Here is a 27,995-nt window from a genome sequence, read left to right as displayed (position 1 = left end):
TACTTTTTATTCGTTTGATTCGATGCTGTTAGTATATTATTTAAAAAACAGTTTCTTTAAACACTGATTAACAAAAAGTAAGTTTCAGCCTTTCGAAAATTCTATTAATCTCACATCTTTCGGAACAATGCTAGAATCGTCCGTCATTGGCTTGATTATTAAAAATAATTACAAGTAACATATTACGATATTTTTCGCGATAAAAATAAAAACTGCGGCAATGTAATAATTAATAATAATAATAATAACTATAATATAATTATAATAGATATTAATGCTGCCTAAATGCGGTGTTAATTCGTTATCGATTATGCAGCCCCAATAATATATTTCTAGTCTGAATCTTACCCGACTATGTGGTAGCATTTTCCAAAAAAATGACGAACATCTTCATTGTAAGATATAATTGAAAGAATGTCAAATATGAAGTGTGTATGGCATTCAAGTACTGTTAATGCATTATAGCATTAATATACATATTTCGTAAGCGTATATTTTGCACATTGAATTTATCGAAAAAAAGTTCGATTAAATTTACTTGTACAACCTTCTTTTGCTGTTTGCTTATTAACATTGAAAAATGTTAATAAGCTTGTTATAAAATATATAAGAAAGACTCGCTCATATCAAGTTGACCAGAGAAAATTCGTCATTTTCTGTGGAGTTCCGGAAGAAACGGAGATAAAATACTACTTAATACGGCCCTGTCGGGTTTCTTATGTACAGAAGAAAGCCGCCGCCCTCGTGTAATGGCATCGTTGGGTGCACTGGAATCGACTTCTGAACTCATACAAAGGAGTTCTCCGATTCGAACTTAACTTTGATCGAAACGGATCTTGCACACACTTCTTGGACCTGGATATTTTTATGAGTTTCCTGCGTTGTGAGGGTTCAATAAGTGGTGTGTTTTCTTGTTCAGTTGACAGTTTCCTCACCATCGATGCTTTCATCCTGTGTCGTCGAATCGTCGCCGGATCCACCGGTTTGAACAGAGCCGCGTTTCAGACGCGTCGAACTAAGGCTTATTGGAGGACCACCTCGTCTGTGCAGACATTTCATACAGTTTTAATCAAATACCCTGCTATCTAAGAAAGACGATGAATAGTTTCATAAAAATAAACAAAACGATTTTTAAATTATCAAAATTAAATGTCGTTTTTCAATCTACAGATGCTTGGTATACCCTTTTCCCAGTCAACCAATTATATACGCAAAACTAACAAGGTAATAACAAATTATATGATAAGCATTTTAAAATAACTATTTTAAAGTCTCTTATTATGTTTGAAGATGTTTGAAATTACATAAAGAAACAGAAAACGAATAAGTAAAGTTAATGAGAATGTAACTAAAATTATATATGTAATACACACGTATAAGATTAGTGATATATCTTTAAGAGAGAAAATAGGTCTTGGGATAAAAGAATCGTTAATACAATTAATCAAATAATCAGGAAGGAAGGATGCACTACAAAATAATATACAATTAATAAAATAAATAAATGAAAAGTAGTAATAGTCACAACTCACATAGTATAATGGAGAAAAAAGGAAGTAACAAGACAAAGGAGAAAATTATTTGAAATATTTGTAAGAAATATTCTATATAATTGAATATTTTATAGTTCAAAAATATATCTAAACTATATGCATATGTATAAATGACATGATTCGATATTAAAAGTAATTTAATTTATAGACTAACCAAGACTCGAGGAATGCTTGAGACTTGAAGAAATTCCGCTTTTTTCACGTGGGGTATGAACTATTCTTTTTCCCTTGACGCCTAAATATTTTAATATGTATAGTCATTTCTTATTTTCAAACTAATTTTCAGTAATTTAAATAAAAGGCAAAGAATTAGAACCTTTTGTCTATTAAATATCTTGACATATTTATCTTTCTCATAAGAAATAAATTATATAATAAAATTTTGCAACAAGTGCAGAGAATTTACTATTGTTTATAAATATCAAACGGTTTTTATATAATCGATATATGTTTATTTATATTTGATTTCACGTTTATATGAATGCCAGAGAGTAAACACCTCACATTCTATTTAAATTCTATTCTATTATAAATATAAAACGAATAAAACGAAAGATATAAGTATTTAAAAAATTGAACGACTAAAACTTACCTTAATTTATTTTTAAGATTTGCAACCTCTCTGGTTAGCTCTTCTTGAGATTCAAGCATATCATCCATTTCTCTTTGCGCTTTCCTTTTCATTGCTTTATGCCTGCTAATTTCTTCTTCAGCTTCATCAAGCTGTCTCTTCAAAGCTTTCATTCTAGCATTTACTTTTTCTGCTTGTTCTTTATATTGATCTGAATTTCTCCTTTCGTCCTCTAACTGTAAACTTAATTCCTTTAGCTTTTTCTCCAATTTTCTATTAATCTTCTGCTGTGCAAATCTTTCTTTTGCTTCAGTTTCTAATTGTTCATCAAGATTATTAATCTTTGACTCTAATTGTTGAATGGTAGCTTTGGTCTTTGCTCTTTGAGCAGTTTCTAATTCTGTGAGTTTCGCCTTCAACTCCTTATTTTGCCTTTCTAATAACAATTTGTGCGATTCCAATTTCTGTGTAGTTGATCTCTCAGTCGTTAAATCATTTGTTAGTTGTTCGATAGTTATTTGCGCTTTTCTAGCTCTATCCATTAGCAGTTCACCATTTGATTGCTCTTCTTCTAACTCTTCTTCCAGTGTTGCTATTCTAGCTTCCAATCTACGTTTTTCATCCAACATTAATGTACCCTTATTAGCATTATTATTGAGTTCTTCCTGTAATTCGTCTCTTTCGTTCTCAGCAGCTCTTCTAGCTCGTTCACTGCTGGCATAATCTTCAGTTAATTGCATCAAGTCTGCTTCTAAACTCTTTACCTTTCTCTCAGTTTCTTTAGCACTTGCTGCAAGTTCATCTCTGGCAGCTCTAGCTTCCTCAGTTTCTCTAGTGCAATCTTTTATTTGGGCTTGAAGTTTCTTCAATTGTTTTAGTGCATCTTCTTTTACCTTATTGTGCATTTCCAATTGCTGTTCAATATCTTTATAGTCTGCTTCCATTTTTTTACGTTGTGCAATAGCGGCAGCTCTTTGTTTTCTTTCATCCTCTAATTCCGCTTCAAGATCGCGCAATTGTTTCACCAATCCTCTTCGTTTCTCCTCAGCTTGTTCTTCTTTAGCTTGCAAGTCTCGTTCGAATTGGGCTCTTAGAGCTTGCATATTTACTTCTAGACGCAACTTTGCATCTTCCGTAAATTGTAACTCATCCTCGAGCTCTTCTACTTGAGAACGTTGCTCCGCCAATTGTGACTCAAGAGCACGTTTTGCTTTTTCTAGTTCATGCACATTTTTGTCTGCTGTTCCTTGATTGTTTACGAGTTCGTCCAATTCTGATTGGAGACCTCGACGAATTCGTTCGAGTTCTTCAACTTTCTCATTCATTTCGTCAAGTTCTCGAGTTAAGGATAAGACACGAGTTTCTTTTTCACGAGCCTCACGTTCGGCAGCATCACGTTGCTCTGCATACTGTTCAGAGACCGCTTTTTCTTCAGCCAGCACCTTAAAAATAATAATAATACTAAGAGAAAGAGAAGTTTTAAAATTGATCATACTAATTCTACTATTACTTTTGAAACTTATTAAATGTTTATTATATCTAAATGTAACGTAAAAATGAATGATATTTATATTACTGGTAATTAACATCTTATAGACCGTGAATAATCTGTGAGAAGCGTGCAAAAAATCATACTGACGATTACACATTGTGCTTTAATAAACATCTTTGTGGAAGTGGAACTTTTGAAGCCGTATAATGTTATAATAAATTATATCATGATATATAATTATAAATAGAATTACTAGATAATATATACAAATAATTATATCCAATTAAAAATTTGTGCATAAATGGTCCATAAGATATTCAATATTGCGTAAAAATAAAAAATGGTTCAGTGTAAATAATTTTTATGTTGTTATTGGATATCAAATTTTCTACATTAAATATTATGAATCATTAATAATGATAATTGAAAAACTCACAGAAAGTTCCCCAAACTATCGTTAATAATTAAAAAGAAGTAACAATTCTATTAATTGCAAATTAATATAGAATTAAAGAATAAAAATTAGTTATAGAATAATAGAATAAGAATATATCTAATTATTTAGATATCGTTAATAATAGAAACAAATAATCAGTATAATATGAATATTAAGAATTTATTTGCTTCTGCAGACATTCAAATCAAAACTAATAAAACTAATAAATTGGAATTTATTGCACTGTATATAAACTAAGAATTATTAGTATTAAATTAAATATAAATTAAAAATTTTAATTTTATATTTTTCCAGTTAATAAACAAAACTGCACCCACAGTTACCTTATCGAAATTTTTCTGTTTCTTCTCCAATTCCAGCACCTTTGCTCTTTGCGCTTCGAGCTCAATGATACTATCTTCTAATTCTGCTTGAATCTTTTTCTTTGATTTGTCTAATTTATCATTAGCAGCTTGTAGTTCTTCAACTTGTCTTTGAAGTGCTTCAATGTCTTTCATGCACCGCTTTCTTGCTTCTTCCAGTGCTGTAGCAGCTTCAGTTTCTTCCTCAACTCTTTTCTTTGCTTCAGCCAATTGTACAGTTAAGCCCATAACCTATTTTAAAAAAACAAAGCTGATAAATGAAGGTTTCATTTTTGTGATTTTTAAAAGCATACAAAATTTTTTTGATTAATACCCAGGTATTGAAAATAACGAACTTTATAATAAGTAACTACAATTAAAATTAGTTAAGTGTACCTACATTTAAAAAGTTTTAAATCATCAGTTAATTAAATGATTAGAAATCATACCTGTTTATCTAAGCATCTCTTTGCCTCCTCTTCTTCTTCTAATTGATCATGCAGACTTTCCTTTTCACTTTCTAACGCTCTCAATTTTGAACTTAAAGCTAATTTTTGTCTTGTTTCCTCTTCAAGTTGTTGCTGAAGTTCTGTAAATTGAGATTCGCAAGTTGCTGAAGCTTTCAAGGCTGCAGAAGCTTTCAACTCTGCTGCCTCTAATTGTTGCATAATACTTTCAGATTCTTGTTGTAATTTTGTTACTCTTTCTATCAGTTCCTGCCTGTTTCTTTCCACTTCTGCAAGTTTTGCATTTACTTCAGCAAGTTGTTGTTCAGCCTGTTTTCTTCTTCTATCTGATTCTTGCCTGCTCGCACCAACAGACCTAAGTTCTGTAGCTAAATCAGCATTTTCAGCCTCCAACGTTCCCTTTGCTTTTTCTAAAACAGCTTTAGTTTTCTTCAATGCATCCATTTGTTCGTTCAAAGCAGTCAATTCCTGCGTGTGCTTATGACGCATATCCGCCAATGTTGCTTCATGTATTGATGTTTCTTCTTCTAAATTCTTCTTTAATGTTGCTAATTCCTGTTCTCGTTTGCTTCTTAATTCTTGCTGTGCAGCAGTTGTATCTAAAGAATCTAATAATTCATTTTTCAATGCTTCTAATTCCTCATTTAAGTCTCGTTTTAGTTTTTCTGCTTTTCCCCTAGCAGCCTTTTCAGCTTCTAAGTCTTCTTGAAGTTCGGCCAATTGAGACTCTAATTCACGAAGTGCTTTTTGAGCTTGAGCTTTAGCTGCTCCTTCTTCATCCATTTTTGCCATTACCTGATTTAATTCTTCTTCACGTTTACCAAGTTGCAGTTGAAGTTCTTCTACCTATAAAAATTTATATTATTACTATTGTTTTATACATTTTACTTAAAAATATATTTCTTACTTCAGACTAAAATTATTCTTACTTTTTTCTTATGTGCTTTTATTGACAGAAAATAGGAAAACAGAACTTATAAAAATCACTATACCTGTGTCTTCCTTTCTGCAAGTTGTTCCTTCAAATCTGATACTTCAGTTTCTATTTTCCGTTTTGATCTATCTACTTCCTGTCTTTGTTGATGATCTTTCAACAACCTTTCTTCAAGATCTGCAATCGTTGCTTCATGTTTTGCTTTTAATTTGGATAAGTGCTTCGCTTTTTCTTCTTCCTCAGCAAGTGTTTGAGATAAATCATTTGCTCTTTCTTCGAGGATCTTTTTCTCCTTCAATAATTTTTGATTTGTATCCTCAGAAAGTGCAAGGTCTTCCTCAAGTTTTTTGATTTTTGCATCACATTGTACTTTCTCTAACTGTAATTTCTGTCTAGCAGCTTCCTCCTCCTCTAACTGCTCTTCAAGATCACTTATATTTAATTGCAATTTCTTTTTTTCTTGAGTTAATCCAGCACTTCTTTCTTCTTCCTCTTCAATTCTTGTTTCCAAATCATGAAGAATCTCTTCTAGTTCTTGCTTTCTGGCGGCTAATCTCGCTCGCATTTCTTCTGCTTCTGCACATAATTCGACTTCAGCTTGTAATTGTTCTGCTAACATAGTTTTTTCTTCCATAGCTTGTTGATATTTTCGTTCATATTCTTGTGCAGAATGTAATTGCATTTCTAACTTGTCCCGTACTTGTTTCAATTCATCTTCTTTTTGAGTCAATTTTTCCTCTTGTTTTGTCACTTCCAGAAGTGGTTTCACCTTCGTATACAAACGCCACCATTGCCAATTTCTAAGTTTTAAGTAAGCAGCACAATTTCTTTGAATAATTCTAATAGCATTTAACTGTTGCAAACGTTTCTGATAATTTCTGCGAGCAAGAAAACCACGACAGAATGCTTGGAAATTAACAATTATGTCAGTAATTTTATAATCACGTTCTTCTTCAAGATGAGCCAAAACTCCAGCACGGAAGAAAATTTTTGATTGACCAACGCGATAAAGATTAGGGTCAAGTTCAAGAGCTTGAATCTGAAATATAGATTTTGTGAAATTACATATACATATATGTTATAAATTTCTAGAACAATTAAGAGCAAATAATAAATTATATTATGTATATGAATACACATATATATTATTGATTTATATATGTATATATAAATTTTAAATCAATATAATCAATATTTTACCAATTATAATATTTTATTAATATTGAATATTGTATTCCATCATCATTATTATTATTGTGATATTCATTCGTAGTAAAAAATACAATATATAAACAAGATTACACTTACCATTTTCTCACAAGCTTTCTTTCCATCCATAAACCCTTTAGGAATAGCATTTGGTGTTAGAAGTTCGTATCTTTGTCTGAATTCTTGAAATGGTATTCTATTTGGAAATCCTTGTCGGCAAATTCGAATTCCTTCTAAAACTCCATTACATCTCAATTGATCTAGTACCAATGGTGCATCAATTTTTCCAGCCTTCTTTTCATGATTTGGTATGATGCATCTTACAAAATTAGGATTTGTGTTTCTTAAAGTAACCATTAATTTTGCTAATTGTTCCTTGTACAATTGAGAAACTGTTCTGAACATGCCTTTTCTTGTTCTTGCACCAAATTGTGTATCAGTTAATGCTTGCTGAGCCATTCCAACAATTTCTGCGTCTTTCCAAATATGACAAACGAAAGGATCTTGTGAATTTTGTAAAAGGCTAACAACATTTTCATTCAAAGGATCCATATTTTTCATCAACCATTTGGCAGCTGAATAATCAACTTTTCCAGCATAATGTATGATAGCAAAATCTGCCACACCTCTGAAGTCTGTTTTCATGAATTTTGGATGTACACTATGTGCACCTACTAATTTTTCAACAAATGTTTTATCTGTTGCTTTAGGGAACCAACATTCTTCATCCAGTAAAGCCATGATGCCTGTTTTGAATTAAAATTTGCTTAAGTTATTGAAGAAGGATTGACGATAAATAAATATAATTTGTAAATAACAAAGTTTCCAATAGAAACAAAAGTAATTCAATTTTAAAACACTGAAAAAGTAATATTAAAATGTATACAATGTATTATTTAAATTCACTAGCATGTTACTTCGACCGAGTGACTTCAGAAAGAAAATGTGGAATGTAGATATGTATTACATGTACAAGCATAATTAAAAAGGAGCATTAAGTAATTCGAACGTACCCATCGGTTTGTCAATCAAATCAATAGTTGGTTGCAAATCTAATCCAAAATCAATAAACTTCCATTCAATTCCTTCCCTTTGATATTCTTCTTGTTCCAAAATGAACATGGTATGGTTGAATAATTGTTGTAACTTCTCGTTAGTATAATTAATGCATAACTGTTCGAAACTGTTCAACTCGAATATTTCAAAACCAGCCATATCTAAGATACCGATAAAACTTGCTCCTTGTCTTTTTGTCCGATCCAATGATCGGTTGATTCGGTTTACAAGCCACCTAAACATTCTCTCATAGCAAGCTTTTGAAATTGCTTCTACGGCAAATTCAACTTGCTCTTTTGTTTGTGCTTTCGTTACGAAGTCTCTACCCACTTTAATTCTTGGTTTTAAAAACGCTTTTGTCATTTCTGTTACGCTCAAACCGAGTAAATGAGAAATTTTTTGAGCAACAGTATTGTCCGGTAACGTGGCCTGATCCGAGTTCCTTTCTTGACGGAACTGCATAGAACCAAATAACATTACCGCAGACACGATACGAAAGATCGAAGAAAAATCTTCATTTGTCATGCCCATGATATGCATGGACTTCACGGTAGAGAAGAACTCAGCTGAATCGTCCACTCCTGGAACTGGTAATGCGCCATTGGAAAGGAATGGATAGTGTTTCGGATCCTCCAAGATAAATTCCTCTGAAATTTTTTAAATACTGAATCATTTTTGTGTTCTTTTTTTAAATATATTAAAGGAATAATTGTAGAGCATAAAAGAGAAGATAACTGTTATTTACTATCTTTAATGAACTTAATGAACTATTATTTTCTAACTATAATGAAACATACGATATAGATAATATTTAGTACTTCCTTTTTTTGAAATATATTCATTTTGACTTACGGTACAGAAAGAGTTCATGCTCAAGTAAGTGCACTAAACTGTCAAGAGTATTTAATCTACTGACTACAATTTTGTTGAAATAAATAAAGTTCATAAAAACGGAATTCTACTATACTTTAGTTTGCTCTTTAACAACAATAAGCATGACAAATTATTTGTCCCATGATCTTGTATAATCAAGATCCAGTATTATTGGAACTTATAGAGAATGAAATATTTAATTGCATATAATTGCATTTATTCTGAACTTATGCTAACTCGTGCTTGAACTCGTGATGAACTCGTAAACGAATAAAGATCAAAATTTAAAGCCTGAATATATACTCAAATCTGTATTTACAAAATTAATTTTTTATTTCAATTTCTTCCTTTTCTAGAAATTAGATTCTAGAATTAGAATTAGAATCTAGAAATGATTCATCAAAATATGTCATTTTCATCCTTCATCTGCAGTGTTGCTCCAAAGTGCACAGTGAACGGAGTACAGCTGAGCTTTACAGAATGGATGATACACTCATAGTGAAACGCCACTGACAAGTACATATAAACGCATGTTGAATGCATAATCGAACAATCAGTTCGCATTTCTATGATACACATCGTACAAAATGAATATGGAAACGAATGCGGATAAATCAGAATTTTGATTTTTTGCAAATTAGTGAATATAATTATTATGGGTATTTGCTTATACAAAATGTTTTGTTAAGGGTAAACGAAACTTTGTTATTAGTTATTTTGTGGTGTTATTCTAAGTAGAAAATATCTAATAGGCATATCATTACTCCTAGTGTGCTAAAAATGTCTCTTAATGCAATAAAACTAATTATTTATCCGCAGTGCTCATTTGGAGTCTTCATCTGAAGCATTCATCCAGTGAAATTGTGTAAATACTCTGGCTTTAATCCTTCATTTTCTCTGTGAACGAATCATCGCCAGTGGTTCTCCAATATGAAACAGTGTAAATTCGGTTTTACTACAATTTAGCCATTTGCATTTTATCTCGTACACAATTAAATTTCATAACCGTTCTATTTTATACGTGGCTTCCATATTGCATCAATTCCATTTGGGATAATATATTCTTCCAACCTTTAAGACAGAGATTTATATATACCATTTCATAAACAGAAATTTAAACAGGAAATGGAGAACAAGGACGTTCTAAATTTGTATTTTGACGAATGAAGAAACTGATGCATTCATCATAGCGTTACGTTATTAAACGACATCCAAAATGATTCGTTGCCTGACATTCCACGCATGAATAATTGAACTTCAAGTCAGGTAGCACAGCTGAGTCATCTATGAAGAAGGTTGTTTCAAATCGTTTGTATCCTGAAAGAACGGGCTTAATCGGAGAATAGATTCGGCTATGGATCAAAATATCCCTAACAAGTACAACACATAATGGGCGGAAACGTTCAGTGTCTCGAAGCGGGAATATCGATTCACTTCTCCGTTGCGAATAGTAATAAACAGTACGTCCTATGGGCTTGGCCTGAGTCAATAACATTTTACACGGCATAAACGTGCACAGAATAAACCTATATAAGACAAGTTGAACTGATAATGAACTGATAACATATATCATCATTTCCATGAATCTCAATCTCATATTGTTATTAAACCAATAAATTCTAAAATACTTCTTGCAACCTATTTACGAAGTTATTCGTGGCAATGAAGCTGTTCCCTCAAATATCGTTTATCTTTACAGTTAACATATTAAAGCGAAAGAACTGAAAGAAATTTGTGTCATAAAAGGAAAATTATGAAAAGTGTAAATAATTTTTATATTATCAATGATAAATCTCGACTTACTTTTTTGATCAGCGGAGGCACCCGCTAGGAGTTGATAAAATATGTGGAAGGTTCTCTCATCTTTCGCTTGTCGAATTGCTCTTGACTTTTCCAGAAGATAAGTCTCTATGTTTGCACCGGCAATGTAACCCGAGGCATCGAAGTTTATTCGAATAAATTTACCCTGTTTCATAAATTGTCAATTATTAACATCATTAATTATCATTAAGGCAAATTGTTTTTTAGGTACAATGCACTACTTAATATTTTCTACTTTTAGATTCTTATTTAAAACAATATATATAGATATATTTTAATAATAAAATATATATATATATTTATATAATGTATATATTATAATTAATATAATATATAAGTATATAATTAATAAAACAATAATAACAAATAAAGAATATAATTTATATAATATATTTAATAATAAAATAAAAATAATAATAATATATATATATATACACGTGCGTATATTTTTTCTATTTTCTGAATCACAGTAGAAAATATTAATTTCATTGTATTATATCTGTTAATAAATACTTATATGGTAAAAAATATTTGTAATAAAAGTAATTGTTTTTTATTATGCAACTTTAGAACAGTATATGCAATCAATTTATAGAAATAATTAATTAATAGTGTATTATGTTTCTTAAAGTAAATATTTTACCTGAAGAAACAAAAACGTTTTTGTCGCATAAAAAGGTTAATTGAAGACGAATATTAATTTTGAGAAAATGTTATAAGGGAAAAGAGCAATATTTGTTGAACTTACAAATCGGGATGAGTTGTCATTTTTCACTGTTTTAGCATTCCCAAAAGCTTCTAAAATTGGATTCGCTTGTAAGAGTTGCTGTTCCAATTCACCCTATCATCAAAAATTAATTACATTAGTAAACATAAAAATTGTTAATTTATCTCGCAACGTATGTATCTGTTTATGTATTGTTTTTAGCAAAATTATATTCTCTGAATTTATATAGTCAAACGCATTTCATAATACATTAAAAGTTCGGTGGAGAAGTTATAAAATATAGACGTATCTAATCTACAAAGTTACTGTTAACTGACATTGATAGAAATAGAAAAAAAGCATTTCCTTCAAATGGATCTGCAAATAATAGTAAAACCGTAAAATGTAAAAATGCTTTCAAAGTACTTGTAAAATTGTAGATAATTTGTAAAGATAGTCATAACTTTATTATATAAGCAATAAACGCTTCTTATAAGTTAGTAATATTTAAATAAATAATACGTCATTAAACAAATTTACAGCACGTGCGCAAATACAATAAATTTTTAATAGAACAATAAATTCATTTATGTATACTTTAGGAAATTTGCAAAATAATTGCGATAAATAAAACATGAGCAATGCATGAAATGCAACAAGAATTATGATATAAACAGATATTTTTTAAAGAAATATTATATCATAGTTTGTTTCACTACAACTAATTGTTGTAATTGCTAATTAGCTAATAATTGTCTCGTCTAAATCACCAAACAACCAAAATAATAATGATTATTTCAGAATAATTAATAATGTAAAAGCGTAATTCATTACCCATTGTATCTAAAGGATACAAAACGTTGTATATTATCTTAAATTGAAGAGTGCTTGGAAAAAATACAGTGTTTGCAAGAAACAAGTATTAACGTGAACCAAATTTATGAAAAAGAAAAGTGTATCTGTAGGAAAACCTATGTGTGCCACTTTTTAGTTGTAAAGAAAAATCAATGTTTGATTCAATTAGACAAAAGCTAAGAAACAATCAACTAATGTTTACTATATATTTTTCTGTAAAGGAGACGTTGTGACACCATCTTCTAGCATTATGAATAATTATTTAGTAAGGGAAATTGCACCTAAATTCTATGCTATGGCTTTCTCAGTGGTATGTGGAACATTTTCCAACAAAAAATCAAAGTTTTTCAATCTTGGCACTTACAGTATTTTTTACAGGCACCTTTCAATTAAATGACAGAATTTATAAGTTTCTATTTAACTTAAGAATCAATATGAACATTTTAATAAATATAGCAATCAATAGGAAAAAATGGCATGAAGCTAATTTCTCAGCTTGATTTATCTATTTATAAAATCTATGTAATCAAAGCAATAGTTGATAAAATGGCTAAATTAGTTATAATTGTGTTTAATGTTTAATATAAAGAAAACATTGATCTCCGATATTTACCATTTCCATTATTATAAAACAAAGAATATCGTTACGTTATTTAAAACTTCATACGATTAAGCGCAAAGTAAAATAAATATGTGGCAAGCATACAGCACACGCACACACATACATAAACACGACAGCGAATATATTAATAAATAATTTAATCAATCGACTCTCACGTTAATTACCGCAAATTTATCCGAAACATTTCCGGAACCCTGAATCCAGCGAGCAGCAGTAAAAAAAAAAAAGAAAAAAAAAGAAAGAGTAAGAAGAACATGTTAGAACTTCGAAATACTTTGTTTCTTAATCGACTAAAAAGCTATCGTGTTAAATACAATATTTTGAAATTAATTTTTTATTAACTCTCCACTTTATTAGTACGTAGAATAAAATACGAAGGAAGAGAGAAGGACGAAAGGGAAGAGAAGGTGAAAGAGAGAATAAGCCAGATTACCTTTCTATTAAGATTGGTAATATTAAATATAGTTAATTTACATATATCATTAGATAGAAATAAGTATCAAAAATACCCGATAGATGAAACGAAGACGCAATAACATACATATATTTTTACGTGCATAGAATATACGAAGAAGTTAACAAAGTAAAGGGAACAAAACTTCCAAAACCTGGGAATACAAACTGTTAGTGTTAACCAAAGCTAAAAACAAATAGATATTACAAAACAGAAAGCAAAAAGAAAAATAAGAAGGAAATATAAAGAAGGCAGACAGTAGCGTATATATCGCGTGAGCGGAATGTTGATCATTTTGTTGTTGACTTACTATGATTAATGCCGGACTTGGTGTCTAGGTATGTTGTAGCCGCCGAAAGTCAGCACCGGGAATGAAAGAATTTATAAAATTAAATTCACGAGCCTTAGTTCACGAATCTAATTTTCATTCGAAGTTTTGGCAAACTCAAACAACTGAAACACCAGCAAATGTATATCCAGAATCGCTCGGAGTGAATCAGTGAAATCCGAGTAAAATTCAAAATATTTGAAAGTTCGTCACGAGTAAGATTACGCAAAAAAGAAAAAAGAAAAAAAAAAAAAAAAGAAGAAGGAAAAATCCTGTTTCCATTTGTAATTACTTGTTTGATACGTGTCATTGAAGGTAACTCGAGTTTGATTCACAACAAGTATAACGTGGATTTTTTTTTCTACGTTCGTAGAAAGATAATGTTTCCATCTAAACGCCATACACAAGCTATTTTGAACATAATTTACGTTAAATGAGGATATTCAATTCTTCAACTAAATATTCTGACTGTGGCGTGTCACGCATTATAAAAGCTCTCGGGACTCCTTCTTAATGATTTTGCAGTTTAAACGAGATTCGTGCCGTTGTTAATGTCGAATTATGAAACACGTGAAAAGGGAACGACGATAGTTTTTTCCTATATAAGAACACAAGTTTCGAAGCATACGGTGACTCAGAACAGTCCGACGAGAATGAGTCAAAGCCGAGTTAGGCCGATAAGTGGATCGTTTCACTGAAAAAGGAAAGATCCTTCGAGAGCCAGTGATCTACGATGGCCTATCATTATCTATCGCGATCGCAAAACAGTCGTATAGTATTCGATGATCGAGTTTTTAAACAGTTCACGTAACCCTTGCACAATCAACATTTACTGTACGTATTTGTCCTTTGTTTTGTTTTCTTTTTTTTTTTTTTTTTTTTTTCTTCTTTACTATATCACGTGTAACAACACGTTGACGACATTTTCAGTAAATCACGTTCGTTTGATTATACAATTATTAGTATTTAAATACAACTATGTATATACTGAATTCTTAGTACTATATATAATACATTCTTATTATATGTAAGATTATTTTGAACGAAACATATCTCTGAGTAAATATTGTTTATGAAAGTTGTTTACTTTATGTAATCAGACTGGTCAATGTTTTATTTTCTACAATTCATTAATCAGTTTTTCAATAAAGATAACTTCCAATTTAATCGAGAGTACTAAAAATATATCTCTCCATATACCAAAATATCACAGTGCTTTCCTTGCTTTAGGAAGTTCGGTATATTTTATCTTCGTAGTCAAATTTTATCTACTACAACTGCGGAAACTGAGGCTGAATTTCCTTCCTGTGTCATTGTTCACGATATCGTACATGTATTAATTTGCACAAAATTCTAAGATTATTACGATTACGTTGATATTTTTTAATATTAAAAAAATGTACAAAATACGATTATTGGAGAAAATTTTATCGACAAAATTTTTAATATTTACATTTTTATTTACTGGAAAAATTCAATAATTCATCATTCGGGTAACATTAAAGGTCAATTTTAAAATAACTTTTTATATTATTTTAAAATAAATGTTTGAGATAAATAATAATTTTTTGAATAATTGAGAAAAGCTTGACCTATTTATTAATACATGGATTGATATAATTTTTATTTCAATTGCTTAATAATAATTTAATTGAGCTGAGAGATTTCAAACTTCTATATATATGTAAATATTATTTTTGTATTATATAAATTTCCTTTTGTATAATTTGGTTTGATATGTGCATTACGTATTTGTTTATATTCGTATGAAATTTACGAAGCATCATGCACGAAAAAAGAAAAGGAAGAGTATTTACAGAAACTTTCATGCACCGGGTGAAATTTACAATGCTCTCAATTACTATTTAAATAAACTCTTTCTAAATTTGAGTCTTTTGAAAAACATTCATTGGAATATATGGAAGTCAGCTACTTTCCTATATAATCCAAACTATTGTATAACAAATTTCAAAATAAACCGTCTATCTAATATAGAATCATTATTCCAGGATATATATTCGAATTATGAAACTGAAAGTAAAATTATTACTGAAATATTCACCTATAAAACCAAGATAAGTGTTCCATACATGATATAAATTTTGTAATTACAAGTACTGAATGGAGCAAATAACTGACATGGACAATCGATTATTTGTAATCATTTGCTATTGATATATCTTTTATAACTAATTTTAACATTATGATTTTTGTTTTAAAAGAAAAGATATAACAATGTATTTGCATGTTCTCGATAATTAGTTCCAAAGAAAATAGATGTGAGAATATTTATATCATATACACAGTAAACAACATGTTTATAAAATAATAATTACATACTACTTATATATATATATATATGTGAAATCTTTTATCTCAATAAACTCTCTTTCATGGAACATTTCATACTTTTCAATTGATATAAAGAATGTAATTATATTGCTATCTATTTCTAAATAAGATGTAAACATCATACAAAGATATGATATAAACCCCAATAAGCTTATAAAACAATTTTCACTATCCACGATATTAAAGATTAAATAAAAACAATAAACAGATTGACTTTTTAATATCAAGTGTATTGTCAATTGTGATGTCATAAAGTTAAATGTGTATACATGTATATTATTAATGAATAATTCATAACATCTATTACACCATAAAATTCCGGAAAGGACACTAAAAAGTAAAGATTATGTTGTTTGTTGAATGAAATAGTATTTAAACGTAACAAAAAGATTCACAAGTCTATCAGTTTATCAATTCGTAAGTTACAAGAAGTTATTTAGAATGATAGATATAAACATATCTGTTTCTTCTAAGACTATAAAGATATCATTGAAGACAAAAGTATACAATCTAAGATATAAAATATAATAACATAAGCGATAATACGTACTTTGAAATATCTTTTTGAGAGTTTTCATAATCACTAATATTTTTGTACAACTCAACTAAATAAAAAATAATCCTAGTAGAAAAAACATATCAGTTTATACTTATAACGTATAATTTAATTAATATAAAATTAAGACTACAATATTTTGCTCGATATTACGCACTGAAGTTCTTTAAATTTTTAAGGATGTAAAAAAGAGGAAATATATAATTTCATTTAAAAAGAATTGAATAATTTATAAGAGTTGCGAACTAAACGAGTATCTGTAAACGATTTCCCTCCAATACCTATTCCCTTTTATCACCAACAAAACAGTATATATTCTTACAGCAACAAAAATATCTAACATCTTAATGCTAACATTGAAATGCTGTACATTGCAATAGGTTTCGTTTATTCTACATAAACATAATAAAAAAGATCAGTGTACAGAGAAGAATGTATCCCTTCTATCAATATACAACATATATACAGTTATTTATTTTATCTTGTCAATTATCTTTATCTTTTCTTTACTGGAATATCTTAAGTGCTGAAAAATTCTTTTCACATCGAATCTCACCAAACATCGAGATATTTACTTACCGCATTTGATTTTGGTTTCGAGGCAGCGACGTATGCCAGGTATTGAATTACTTTTTTCGTGTTCTCAGTTTTACCAGCGCCGGATTCACCGGTGCATAGAATGGACTGGTCTTCGCGATCTATAAACAAAAATACGTACAAAAGATCAGATATTTCGAAGTAATAATACACAAATACGTCTTACCTTCAAATTCAATAACAAAGCATAATCAATTACATACATTTTATTTTATGGCCAGTAAAAACATTTAAAAGATCATAAAATAATATACAATTACCGATTAATTACAAACAATTAAATAGAAGACTAAATGAAATATCAAACAACCAGATGTCTCGATAACGCTTAATGACTAAATAAATTAGTGGATGTCTGGTCAAATAAGAAAACTAATTACCTTGAAGCATAGAACGATATGCAGTGTCCGTAATAGCAAAAACATGAGGTGGGACCTCGTGTCTCTTGATACCCTTATACCTCTCCATTATCTTTTCCGTGTAAATTGGCAGCCTCTTGTATGGATTTACCACCACGCAGAATAGTCCTGAGTATGTCTGCAATCATACCAACGAATCGATGAGTGGCCTGGCTACGAATCACAGAAAACGAATTTCAATCACGTTGATTTCTACCTCGAATATCTTGAAAATCGAATAGCACCGTTCCAACAATATATTTCACAGACAAAAGCTACAGACAGCAGCATGAGTGCAATTTGTAACTGAATAATTGATTTTTTTTTTTGTTTTTGTTTTTTACAGACTAAGGGAATTTATAAAATTTAAAATAATATATTTATAATTCTAATGAAAACTTCTTAACGTTTTCCACGAGAGTTATATTTTTCTAGTACGTATTTGTATTACGTACGTAAGAAACTAGGCTATTTAGTGAACTATATCGATAGAAAGAAAGCTGGACAAAAATTTAATCGGTTAAATTTGTAAATAGAAGCTACCAATGAGTAATATTTCCTGCCGTGTAATTCGCGTAAGAAATTTCTTTATAAATCACATTTAACGTGATGGTTTAAGGTAAGAGTGATTTGATGCGTTGGTGAATTATAAAATGAAACTGCAGTTATACTGTTCCTCCCTCAGTCAGACATTTCTGTATAATTCCAAGCGAGTAGCATTTCTCTTGCATTTTTCACGTAACGAGTTCAAGGTTAACAAGCAGGCACATATAAATTATTACTTAGAGAATATACTACAAAAAAGAATATTTCTTTTTTTCTCTTTCAAGTTTTTAACCTGATCTAAAATATACAATGGAAATTAAGAGCTTCAGTACTTTTTCTGTGCGTCGTTTATCGTGAGAATATTCTCCCTGCGCGAAAATATTTCTCACGCCTTTTAAACGGCAGTGTTTAGTCGTTATTTATATAAAAAATGGACAAAATCGCTATTGTGGTTTTTTGTTTAACGTATCTAATGAAAGAAACTGACGATCGAGAAATCGACGAAACGTAAAAATAAAATAGCGCGAGGGGAAGAAACCAGTTGCAACTAGTTTAACGAGAATAGTATCGCGTTAAAGTTTGTTTGGAATTCGATTATCAATTAACGAGAAAATCACACGCAATGAGCTAATCAATAGATTCCACTGGCGTTAATAATTCACGTAACAAACGTAATATATAAATCGCAGTTATACCGCAGTCTAACGTATAATCAATAACAGAAGAATTTCACTAATCCAATGATATCGACGTCTCAGTCTAATTTTCATCAAATATTAGCTCTTTTGTTTCAACAACCGCTTAAGCGTTCAATTACAATGCATGTAATTCATGCGCCAGACACTTATAGAACTTACGTAGCGTACAAACTTGAAGCGATTTGCTACGCACGTGTTGTACTTTAACCATCAATAACCCCATAAATTGATAAACGGCTACACTATGTAAGCAGATAAACGAACGGAAGATCGATTTACATATATTTTGTTGAAAAATCTGGGCAGACTAGTGTAGCGGAAAATGTGACTTGTATTTGTTGTTATTTCTATATTCAGAGATAGGATGACAATAATTATTATTTTATTCCTTGCATAAATCTACCACACCGTTCTGAGCCAAAAAATCCTTTATTGCACATTTTTACATGGACTAGGGATAAAAACAAAAGAACATCTTAAACCTATCGATCAAATCTGTCGATTGTAACTAGAACTATCTTTTAGTTACTATTTCTTGTAACTAACGCATCTGCATATGGATGGCGAGCTCACGTTGTCATTTTCAACAGTATTCGATAAAGGGCTGAATTATAAGCCACATTTTGCAGTACGTTCATGCATTTGGTAATAGTTTCCTTTTGATGAATAATTTACAAGTTAAACGGAACGAGAAGCTGAAGGTATGCGTCACCATTTGGGAAAGATGAGCAAGCGGGTCGGTTTACACTTTCCACAAGATCATACCGATGTGTAATCATGAAAAAATGTCAAGTAGGAAAGGATCTTGGAGATTTTTGTAGCCAGACTTAAAACTGTAACTTTCTATATGTTGCCGGTTCATTTTTTCATTACTCTCGTATAATAGAGATACATAGAGCGTAAGAAATATATTCGAATGAAGCTGTCTATGTTAACGAAAATGTTGCAAGAACTCATTTTACGATATAATAGTACCGGTAGTTGTTCGATAAGAGGTTAAATAACTTTGCTCTGTTTTAGTATCGTTGATAAGAGGATGGCGGTGGATTTGCGGTATATTCACTGAAATAATGAGACGATGACCTAATAATCGATACAAATAATCGTATTGTTATGTAATATGAGTCAGACAAAAAATCGTATAATAAAAATCGCAGGCTTGAAAGATTTTCGAGAAAAGAAATTAAAAAGTTTGAACTAAGAACATATACATTGTCAATACATTGTATTAAAATAAATTTCTAATTTAAATTCTACAGATTTCCAATTTAAAATTTTTTATTGAAGAAGGAAGAAAAAATGATTCCAAATGTTTAAAATCATAATAAAGAAAAGCATATCCTTTTTTTTAAATATTTTATAATATTTAAATATATAATATATCTGTATTATAAAAACCTATACTTTGTTTCATCATTATTTATTCATTAAATGTTGAAAGTAAAACGTTCATCGGACATTAATGAATTAATAGCAAGAGCAATGTTAATAATAATATCCACTTCGTTAGAACGTTTGCAATCCTTAATTCTGTTCAACAAATGTAAAGCTTTTCGCGTATAAAACATTGTACATTAAATTTTATTATCCTCTTCTTTATTGTTGAAATTGTATCGTCATAAATTCACAACTTTCTAGTCTTCACATTTTTTATAACAATTTCGCAGTCTACAAGTTGCACCTTCATATTTATATTGTTCATTAAGGTCAATTGCAGAAAAACATTTACAGTCGCCTCTTTTTTTCAAGACAGATGAATCTAACCTAAAGAAAGATGAACAAAGTCTCAATGCAAAGTAAGGATCCACGGCTATTTTGTTCCCTTTTTTTTTTAAACAGAACTCTCTCCTCGAAGGTCTCCAAAACCGGTCTTTGAGAGTGTCGTGTCGTCGACCTGCCTAACATTCCTGGTTATCGCTCACTAACAACCACTGACTCTAACTCCCTCTAAAGGAAAATTGCATGTCTTTCTTGACTTGGTGACGTAGGATAAAGCTAACATCAGTTTTCATATCAATTCAGAAGAAATGAATCATTCACATTGATCTTCTTTGAAGCAGCACAAGGTGACCACGCTGTTTCACTTTGTCTTTCGTTTAATAGCTGACTTTTTTACTTAAAAAAATTTGCCAAAAAAGAAAACAAAGAGCAAGAAACCAAACAAATATGAAGACTGGAAAAACGTCGATAATTGCACAACTAATAAAAAGGGAATGTTCTTTGTTATGCTCTTTCATGTGCGGTATATATATTATTTAATTATAATTATTACGATATTTATAAACGAACATGTTTATAAAAATACAAAAGGCATATATCATGGAAATAATTCTGCATTCATTTTGTTCATGCATATAAGAAAACATAATAGTGCTGTGTTTTCATATAATTAATAGTCATCAAGCTCTCAAGTTGTTGACTATTAAAATTGGTTGCGCGTGCAGAAATCTGTAGTAATTGAAGCATATTAAAGTGCGCCGTTTTCTGCACAATTTATCACGAGTTTTAGACACACGCATCAAGATCACGACACGATGCTATTATACGCGTATACAGATTGCCACGAGAAAAAGAAACGTATTTATTATATTTTCGCTATTACGTGTCACTTTTACTATCAGAATCATCGACGAACATATCATGTACTTTCTATTTCCTAAAACTTCGCAGAACTGTAACGCATAATAAGCATTTATGCTTGTAATTATAATGACGCATAATAATAATATATAATATGTTTCATACCCAGTCGTACGAAAATCAGGTATTAAAATCAGACTCGTACATATTTCAAAACAATATTTCCAACCATTCTTCGCTTTAAACCCGTTAAAGTTCAGAATAGAAGAAAGAATTGGAGTTAAAGTTCAGATAAAAATAAAAAAAAAGAAAAGAGAAGAAACGATGCTGTTCACGTGTAAATAATCTTGAAATAAAATAAAAATCAATTTAATGTTACATTATACGAACTTCCATTATACAAAGTTGCCTGTATGAAAATAAAGTATCCCGGTTTTCAATACGCCCCGAATTAGTAGACACGTAGGCATTTTTTTGGTATGACTTTCCGATTTATATTCGAGTAGAAGAGAGTGAAAAAGAAGAGGGAAACAGACGAAAATCAGAGAGAGGGAAAGAAAGATATAAAGGAGTGCGGTCATAAAAAAGAAGAAGGAGAAAGAGCAAGAGGAAGAGAAGGAGAAGGAGAAGGAGAAGGAGAAGGAGAAAGAGGAGGAGGAGAAGGAAGAGAGGAGGACAAGGGTGTATGACGAAGCGACATGTTTAATCAATCCCGGAATCTGTACGGTTTCATCAGAGTTCGGTTTCTTTCCTAAGAAGACCGAAACTGCGTCTTGACTATAAAAGGCACGAAATCTTCAGCGAAACTGGCTCTTTCTCTTTTCCTCTTTAACTCGTCACTGGTATATTACATCGGGACGTTTACGGTACCGCGAGGAAGCAGGTTAAGGACACTCGTCCTTATAAGGACTCCTCCCTGATCGTTCTCTTTCTCTTTTCTCCTTTCCTAAATTCGATAGAGAAGAAACGCCAATGCTTCATATATAAATTTCCTTTCTCGCTCGGTCCTATGTTAATAGCTTTTATCACGGTATACTTCAATTTACTATCCTTTTATGGGAATTGCATGAAAATATAACCAAAGCACATATAAACAGGATCGAACGTTCCAACAGCGAACGAATGTTTCCAATAGCACTAACAAGTATTTAAGAACCAGACGAAATTACGGCTCAGTTTGGTATATGAATTCATTCGAATTCTTATAATATACCATAGATGTTGATAACAGATTTTATTTATTGCGCAAGGAATAGAATTTCTTGTTTTAGTAGCAGTACGACGATTACGATCGATTGTGAGCTGAAAGATTTTGATGATTTTCGGAACGTTGCACGGAATGTAATATACCGCGGATTGAAAGAAGAAAAATCAGCACGTACGAGGCACATGCATGACGTCATTCTCTCGTGTCCTAGAATGCTTGCCATACGTAAGCAGATATTTCTATATCGTAAGGCCCAATAAAAACCGCAATTCTTTTAATTAATATCGACCGATAAAAGCCAGCACGATCTTCAGTTACGATTCCGTTGAACTGTTTATCGAATTATTAACGAAGAGAAAATTTGAGCGAAAATGCCAACAATTTTCATACGTTTACGTCTATGTCATCTATGAGGAAACAATTTTTTAAATTTACTTGCCGAATTTTTATTGAAATATAAAACGCAAAATGTTTCTTGCCTTTTGCTTCATTTTTCTGTTCTAATTATTCGAAAATGTCCTATTTGTCAATACTGCGAATGACAAGTAATTAATGTTACATCTTAGCAAGCGAAAACATTCGTAATATAAAATTAAAGGATCATATTATCCATTAATTTGTATGAATCGGTCCACATTTTTCTTGTTTTGATTTTACAACTTGGTTTCACAAAATTTTGAACGCAACCTTCAAAGTATGCTAAAAATTACGGTGAGTCAATGTGCCACACGTACGTGGAAATGAGGTATGGCTGTTATCAGCTTCAGATAAGAGTTAAGAATGAACTACAGTTGTGCTATCTATTAACATTGGAGTTCCAGCCTTCTTTGAAGTTTCGAGATCCTATAGCTCTCTCTATGTCGATTAAATTATTGTTTTCCAATTTTACTGAGTTTATTCTTTATTTCTATATAATACCAAAATGAATAAAATCACGTATGGGGATTATTTTTTCTTCCATATTAATAATTTGATAATGACAGTAAATAATAAATATTATTTACACTGGTTCAATAAACGTTAATCATATATGGATAAAATTCAATGTAAAATAAAACGATTATTCTTTTAATTTTTTATGTACTAAAATATCGTCCATTTTATATTATAAATGAAATAATGTACGAAACGACGGTATGTTTTACTATAAAACGATAATAAGTTATTAAATAAGTAAATGTATCTTTAATTATACTGTTTATAATTTCTTCTGATTTACTGTCATAAAAGATTTTATTGTGATAAATATTCTCGCACAAATATTTTTCGGTAAAGTTCACTCTCTTGAAAAGTAAATTATGCAATCATTTATGCAGCGGAATATTTATAAAACATTTCAATTTACTACTTAATTACGAATAAAGAAAAAATGTTCAAAGATTTTCGACGGAGATAATTATCAGCTTAATACCATTTTTTAATTATTCTGTTTTTATATCATGTGTTCCTTTACAATTAAGTTTTTCTAAAATAGTAATGTTAATTCATATATGTTTATTATTTTGAGTACGAAATTTGAGAGAAAAGTAAATGCAACGGTTCAATGAGAGTAATCTCAGAAATAGAATACTTTTGTTTATTGTTAGAAACGTACGAGAAAAAGCTTGATCACAACACTGTGAGATAATCAAATTCAGCGAGAGCCTTGGGTTAGGTCAGTGTTACGTTTACAAATCCGTTAAATTTATTTTGGATGTTTAGCTCGTAATACAACAACAAAAAAACAAAACGATCGAATGTAACATTAAAATTTGATAATAACAATTGCTCGCGTTAACTTTCAATCAAAATGAATGTTTGAATTGATTTACTTTTCGTATTCTTCCGGTTCATGCAAGAAATTTGTTAACTGATTTGTACTAACTAAATTAGATAGCAAAAACATAATTAAAAGAAGCTTTAGCCATTTATAGCTTATAAATATTTGTTAAAGATATTTTTCGAATTTGAAAGACAAAAATATTGTAAAAATAAATATTTGGTATAAAGAAATTAAATTTTGATATTTTGATAATTATATATTTGTATAACTGTTTATGGTAGTATTAGTATACGTATAATGGCATTACATGATTTATATTAAAATAATCACAATTTTTAGTATAGACTGCATATTACTAATTCAGTATACTGTTTCCAGGTAATATTTCATTATAGTTCAATGCATACAACTTATATTATATACCAAATATTTGCATATATATAAGAATATTATAATATTTAAACAAAAGGAAGACTAGAATTACTTTAGACATAAAGTACTATATATCCAACTGTATAAATGACATAAAAAGTTTGGGCCACACCATAAAATCAATTAAAGAATTAATATTGAAAAACCCCAATTTATGCATATGAAAATACATAAATTAATATGATTGCTATTTATATCAGATAATGCTAAATGTATATGACTGTTGCACAGGCCATAGTCTTACAAACTTCTGTCCAATAATCCATACACAAATTTGTGTGTGTGTGTTTGTGAAATATATTAATATTTATAATTTATTTATATACTTATATAAAACAAAATGAAAATTATGCATCCTTATTATTCGCCTTAGCTGTACATTCCAGTTCATTCTTTTTAAATCAAAGCAGAAAAATCTTACAAAAATCACTTCTAGTTTAAATTTAAAAGTATTATGCTAACTTTATACTTTGTGTGCATGTATATGTGTGTACATATGTATATATATATATATGCTCAGTTCTTTATTTACAATATAATTTTCCATCTAAGTGATAAAAAAAGAAATACTTTTTTTAATTTAAATAAAATCTACTGAATAGTATCAAGATAATGATAACTTAATTTTGATATCTGATACAATTAATTTTTCTTTTTTCCCATTGATATTAATCTAGTGAACAAGTAGATTGATAAGATATTTATAAAAAGAAATATAAAAATTAATTAATATCAGAAGCAAATCATAAAGAATTAATTATAAGCATATTTGCATTTGGAAAGAATGTTACTTACCATATAATTCAGAATAATTGTACTTTTTATATTATTGTTATAAACAACAAATATATATTTATAAATTAAATAAATAATTTGTAAACAAATAAAGATTGCATAATAATAAAATAAAATTTTACTAAAAGCGTTTATACGCTGACAGACTGCATGCAAAAAAATAAATATAGCATTTATAGTAACTCTACAATTAGTACACAGCAGTTTAATAGTAAAAAATTAATGTTATCAATAATTATAGAATTGGTTTCTTTGTAATTGATCTTAATTTCTGCTCCAATTGAAATAAAAGGATGAGAAAGAAAACTTTATCACCAAGGCTTATCACCAATCTTTTATGATCTATTTGTTATATTTCCCTCAAGAAAATTAATCAAAAAATGAATCATTGGCTTTTATTTGACAGTATTAGTAATGGAAAAAGATAAAATCTATCAAACTCACGTAAATGAGGCCGGAGTAGTATCTGTCTTTGAGGTTATGCAGTACCGAAGCTTCATTTAGGCACGTTAATTCAGCCATGTCTTCAACTTTATCAAATTTCGGTGGATTCATCTTCTGAATATCATCTTTCGCGACAAGGACCCGTTTTCCAGTTTCGGCAATCTCCACTTCGACCTCATCACCCCGTTCACCCTTTATCCCGGCTGCAACGAAACCCTGAGTTTCGTGAGGCACCCAAACCAGCTTTTTCTGCGTCCATTCCGCCTGAGTTGCAGGATCATTGAAATTATTCCTGTCAACGGAAAGGAACCGCAATTCGGGATCCGAATGATCCACCCTCGAGTCGACGTCCGCCATTTTTGTTTTCGAGATCACTAGCTCCTCGAGCCGGCTTCAGGGACGAGCGATTCCAAGGACGATCCTCGACAGACTGACCTCTTCGTAACAAGGACACACATGTAACTATTCAACACTCGTTTTCCCGTACTTTTCGAGTGTCTATTGTCTAGTGGTGGTTAAGATAATCTGAAGTTGGAGAGTTTTGGACGATTCGTAGTTCGTTCTCCTTCGAGGCACCGTGTTCTTCTACCACCTTTAACGCTCTTCGAGATTGTTTTCTTTCTCGCTCCTCGCGGCCATCTTCTTTTCTCCTTACCATAAAATGATGGTGGGGCTCTGTTTTCAAGGTAGGCTGCGTAGTAGCGCTCATGTCGCTATATGACGCGTCTCAATAGAAAATTGATTGGTTAGCAGGTAAATATATTAACGCAGCAACCAATCAGAAATATTTCGTATACCATAAAAAAGAGTATTGGTTTAGACCATAAGTGAGGTAACCTTATTTCATTCTTTTCTATGTCTTGATTTTAAATATACACCTGACGATTCTTAACCGACAACTCATAGTAGCGCAATTGAAATGAAATATAAATATATCGATGATACATAATTTAATTATTCCCAAAATGTTTTTATAGAAATTTCTCTATTCGTTTGTTATATAAATTATATTTTTATTTCCTAAGTTTACAACATAAAGACGTCTAATTATATCATATAATATATTAATTTACTGTGTTTTCCAAATTAAATGATATTTTACTTTTTATGTAAGATTCATATTTAATATAAAAATAATAGTGGTGAAATAATACATTGTTTTTTACATATAAAATTTCTATTCGAAAGTTACAATAAAACAATGTAATATTTTAATAGAATCAGTTGATAATTGATTTAATTGTTAGGGATTCTCTATTATACGTATTTAGTATAAAGGAATCTTGTCCATTTAAAATTATGTAGATATATTTTTGATGACATTTTTTATATACGTCTATATACATATGTACGTAAAATATAAATTTATTAAAATTATTTACTTTCCATGAAATTTAGACCGTAATTAAATATTTTTCAAAGATATATGATTTACATATATTTTTAATATATTTAATAGCAAAAATAATTTAAAGAGATGAGGATTTTTAAGATTGAATTTCTTTTCTTTATAGTCTTCTTTAATATATTAACAGTAAATATTCTTGTTATTTCTACTTTATAAAGTGAATTATGAAGAAATATATTAAATTAATAAATTATGTAACTAACTTTATTTATTGCAATAGACAGACTTCTTGCATGTTTTGTTTATAAATTATATACATATATACACAAATAATTTGTATAAATTTAAAGAAGCTATAAACAAATAAACAAATTTTGTTTATTAAACATAGGTATATAATACTTTTTAAATTTAAAAGTTCCTATAATTTATCTAATGAGACAAGGGAGTAAACGTAAACAAAATGAGATTACTACGGCTGCAACTATTGGTCAGACTGATGACTCTCGAATGTCACTAGTTGGCGACCAATAGTTGCAAC

General features: G+C 30.0%; 1 protein-coding gene across 6 annotated transcripts; it reads right to left on the bottom strand.

Annotated features, from left to right (window-relative positions):
- Nucleotides 1-664: 664 nt before the first annotated feature.
- Nucleotides 665-26,761, bottom strand: zip (myosin heavy chain 10). Of its 6 annotated transcripts, XR_011175686.1 has the most exons (16): nucleotides 26,107-26,761; nucleotides 17,625-17,781; nucleotides 17,227-17,345; nucleotides 13,722-13,745; nucleotides 13,113-13,151; nucleotides 11,523-11,615; nucleotides 10,757-10,919; nucleotides 8,038-8,727; nucleotides 7,124-7,770; nucleotides 5,874-6,854; nucleotides 4,864-5,727; nucleotides 4,397-4,666; nucleotides 2,146-3,566; nucleotides 1,708-1,788; nucleotides 936-1,042; nucleotides 665-876 (listed from the first exon to the last, which is right to left on the bottom strand). XR_011175686.1 is itself a non-coding variant. In XM_069130857.1 (15 exons), the coding sequence occupies exons 1-15, from the start codon at nucleotides 26,461-26,463 to the stop codon at nucleotides 866-868; spliced, it is 5,943 nt and encodes a 1,980-aa protein (XP_068986958.1). In that variant the 5' UTR covers nucleotides 26,464-26,761; the 3' UTR covers nucleotides 665-865. The 6 variants fall into 6 exon arrangements, 5 of the variants coding, with proteins under 5 accessions (XP_068986958.1, XP_068986956.1, XP_068986957.1 ...); XM_069130857.1 differs by lacking the exon at nucleotides 1,708-1,788; XM_069130855.1 differs by lacking the exon at nucleotides 1,708-1,788 and having other exon boundaries at nucleotides 665-1,042; nucleotides 26,107-26,760.
- Nucleotides 26,762-27,995: the final 1,234 nt, after the last annotated feature.

The sequence above is a fragment of the Bombus flavifrons genome, chromosome 17 (genome assembly GCF_040668555.2).
Source record: "Bombus flavifrons isolate JBK064 chromosome 17, iyBomFlav1_principal, whole genome shotgun sequence".
NCBI lineage: Eukaryota > Metazoa > Arthropoda > Insecta > Hymenoptera > Apidae > Bombus > Bombus flavifrons.
Note: the sequence above shows the minus strand (reverse complement) of the source record. Positions and strands in the feature narration are given on the sequence as shown.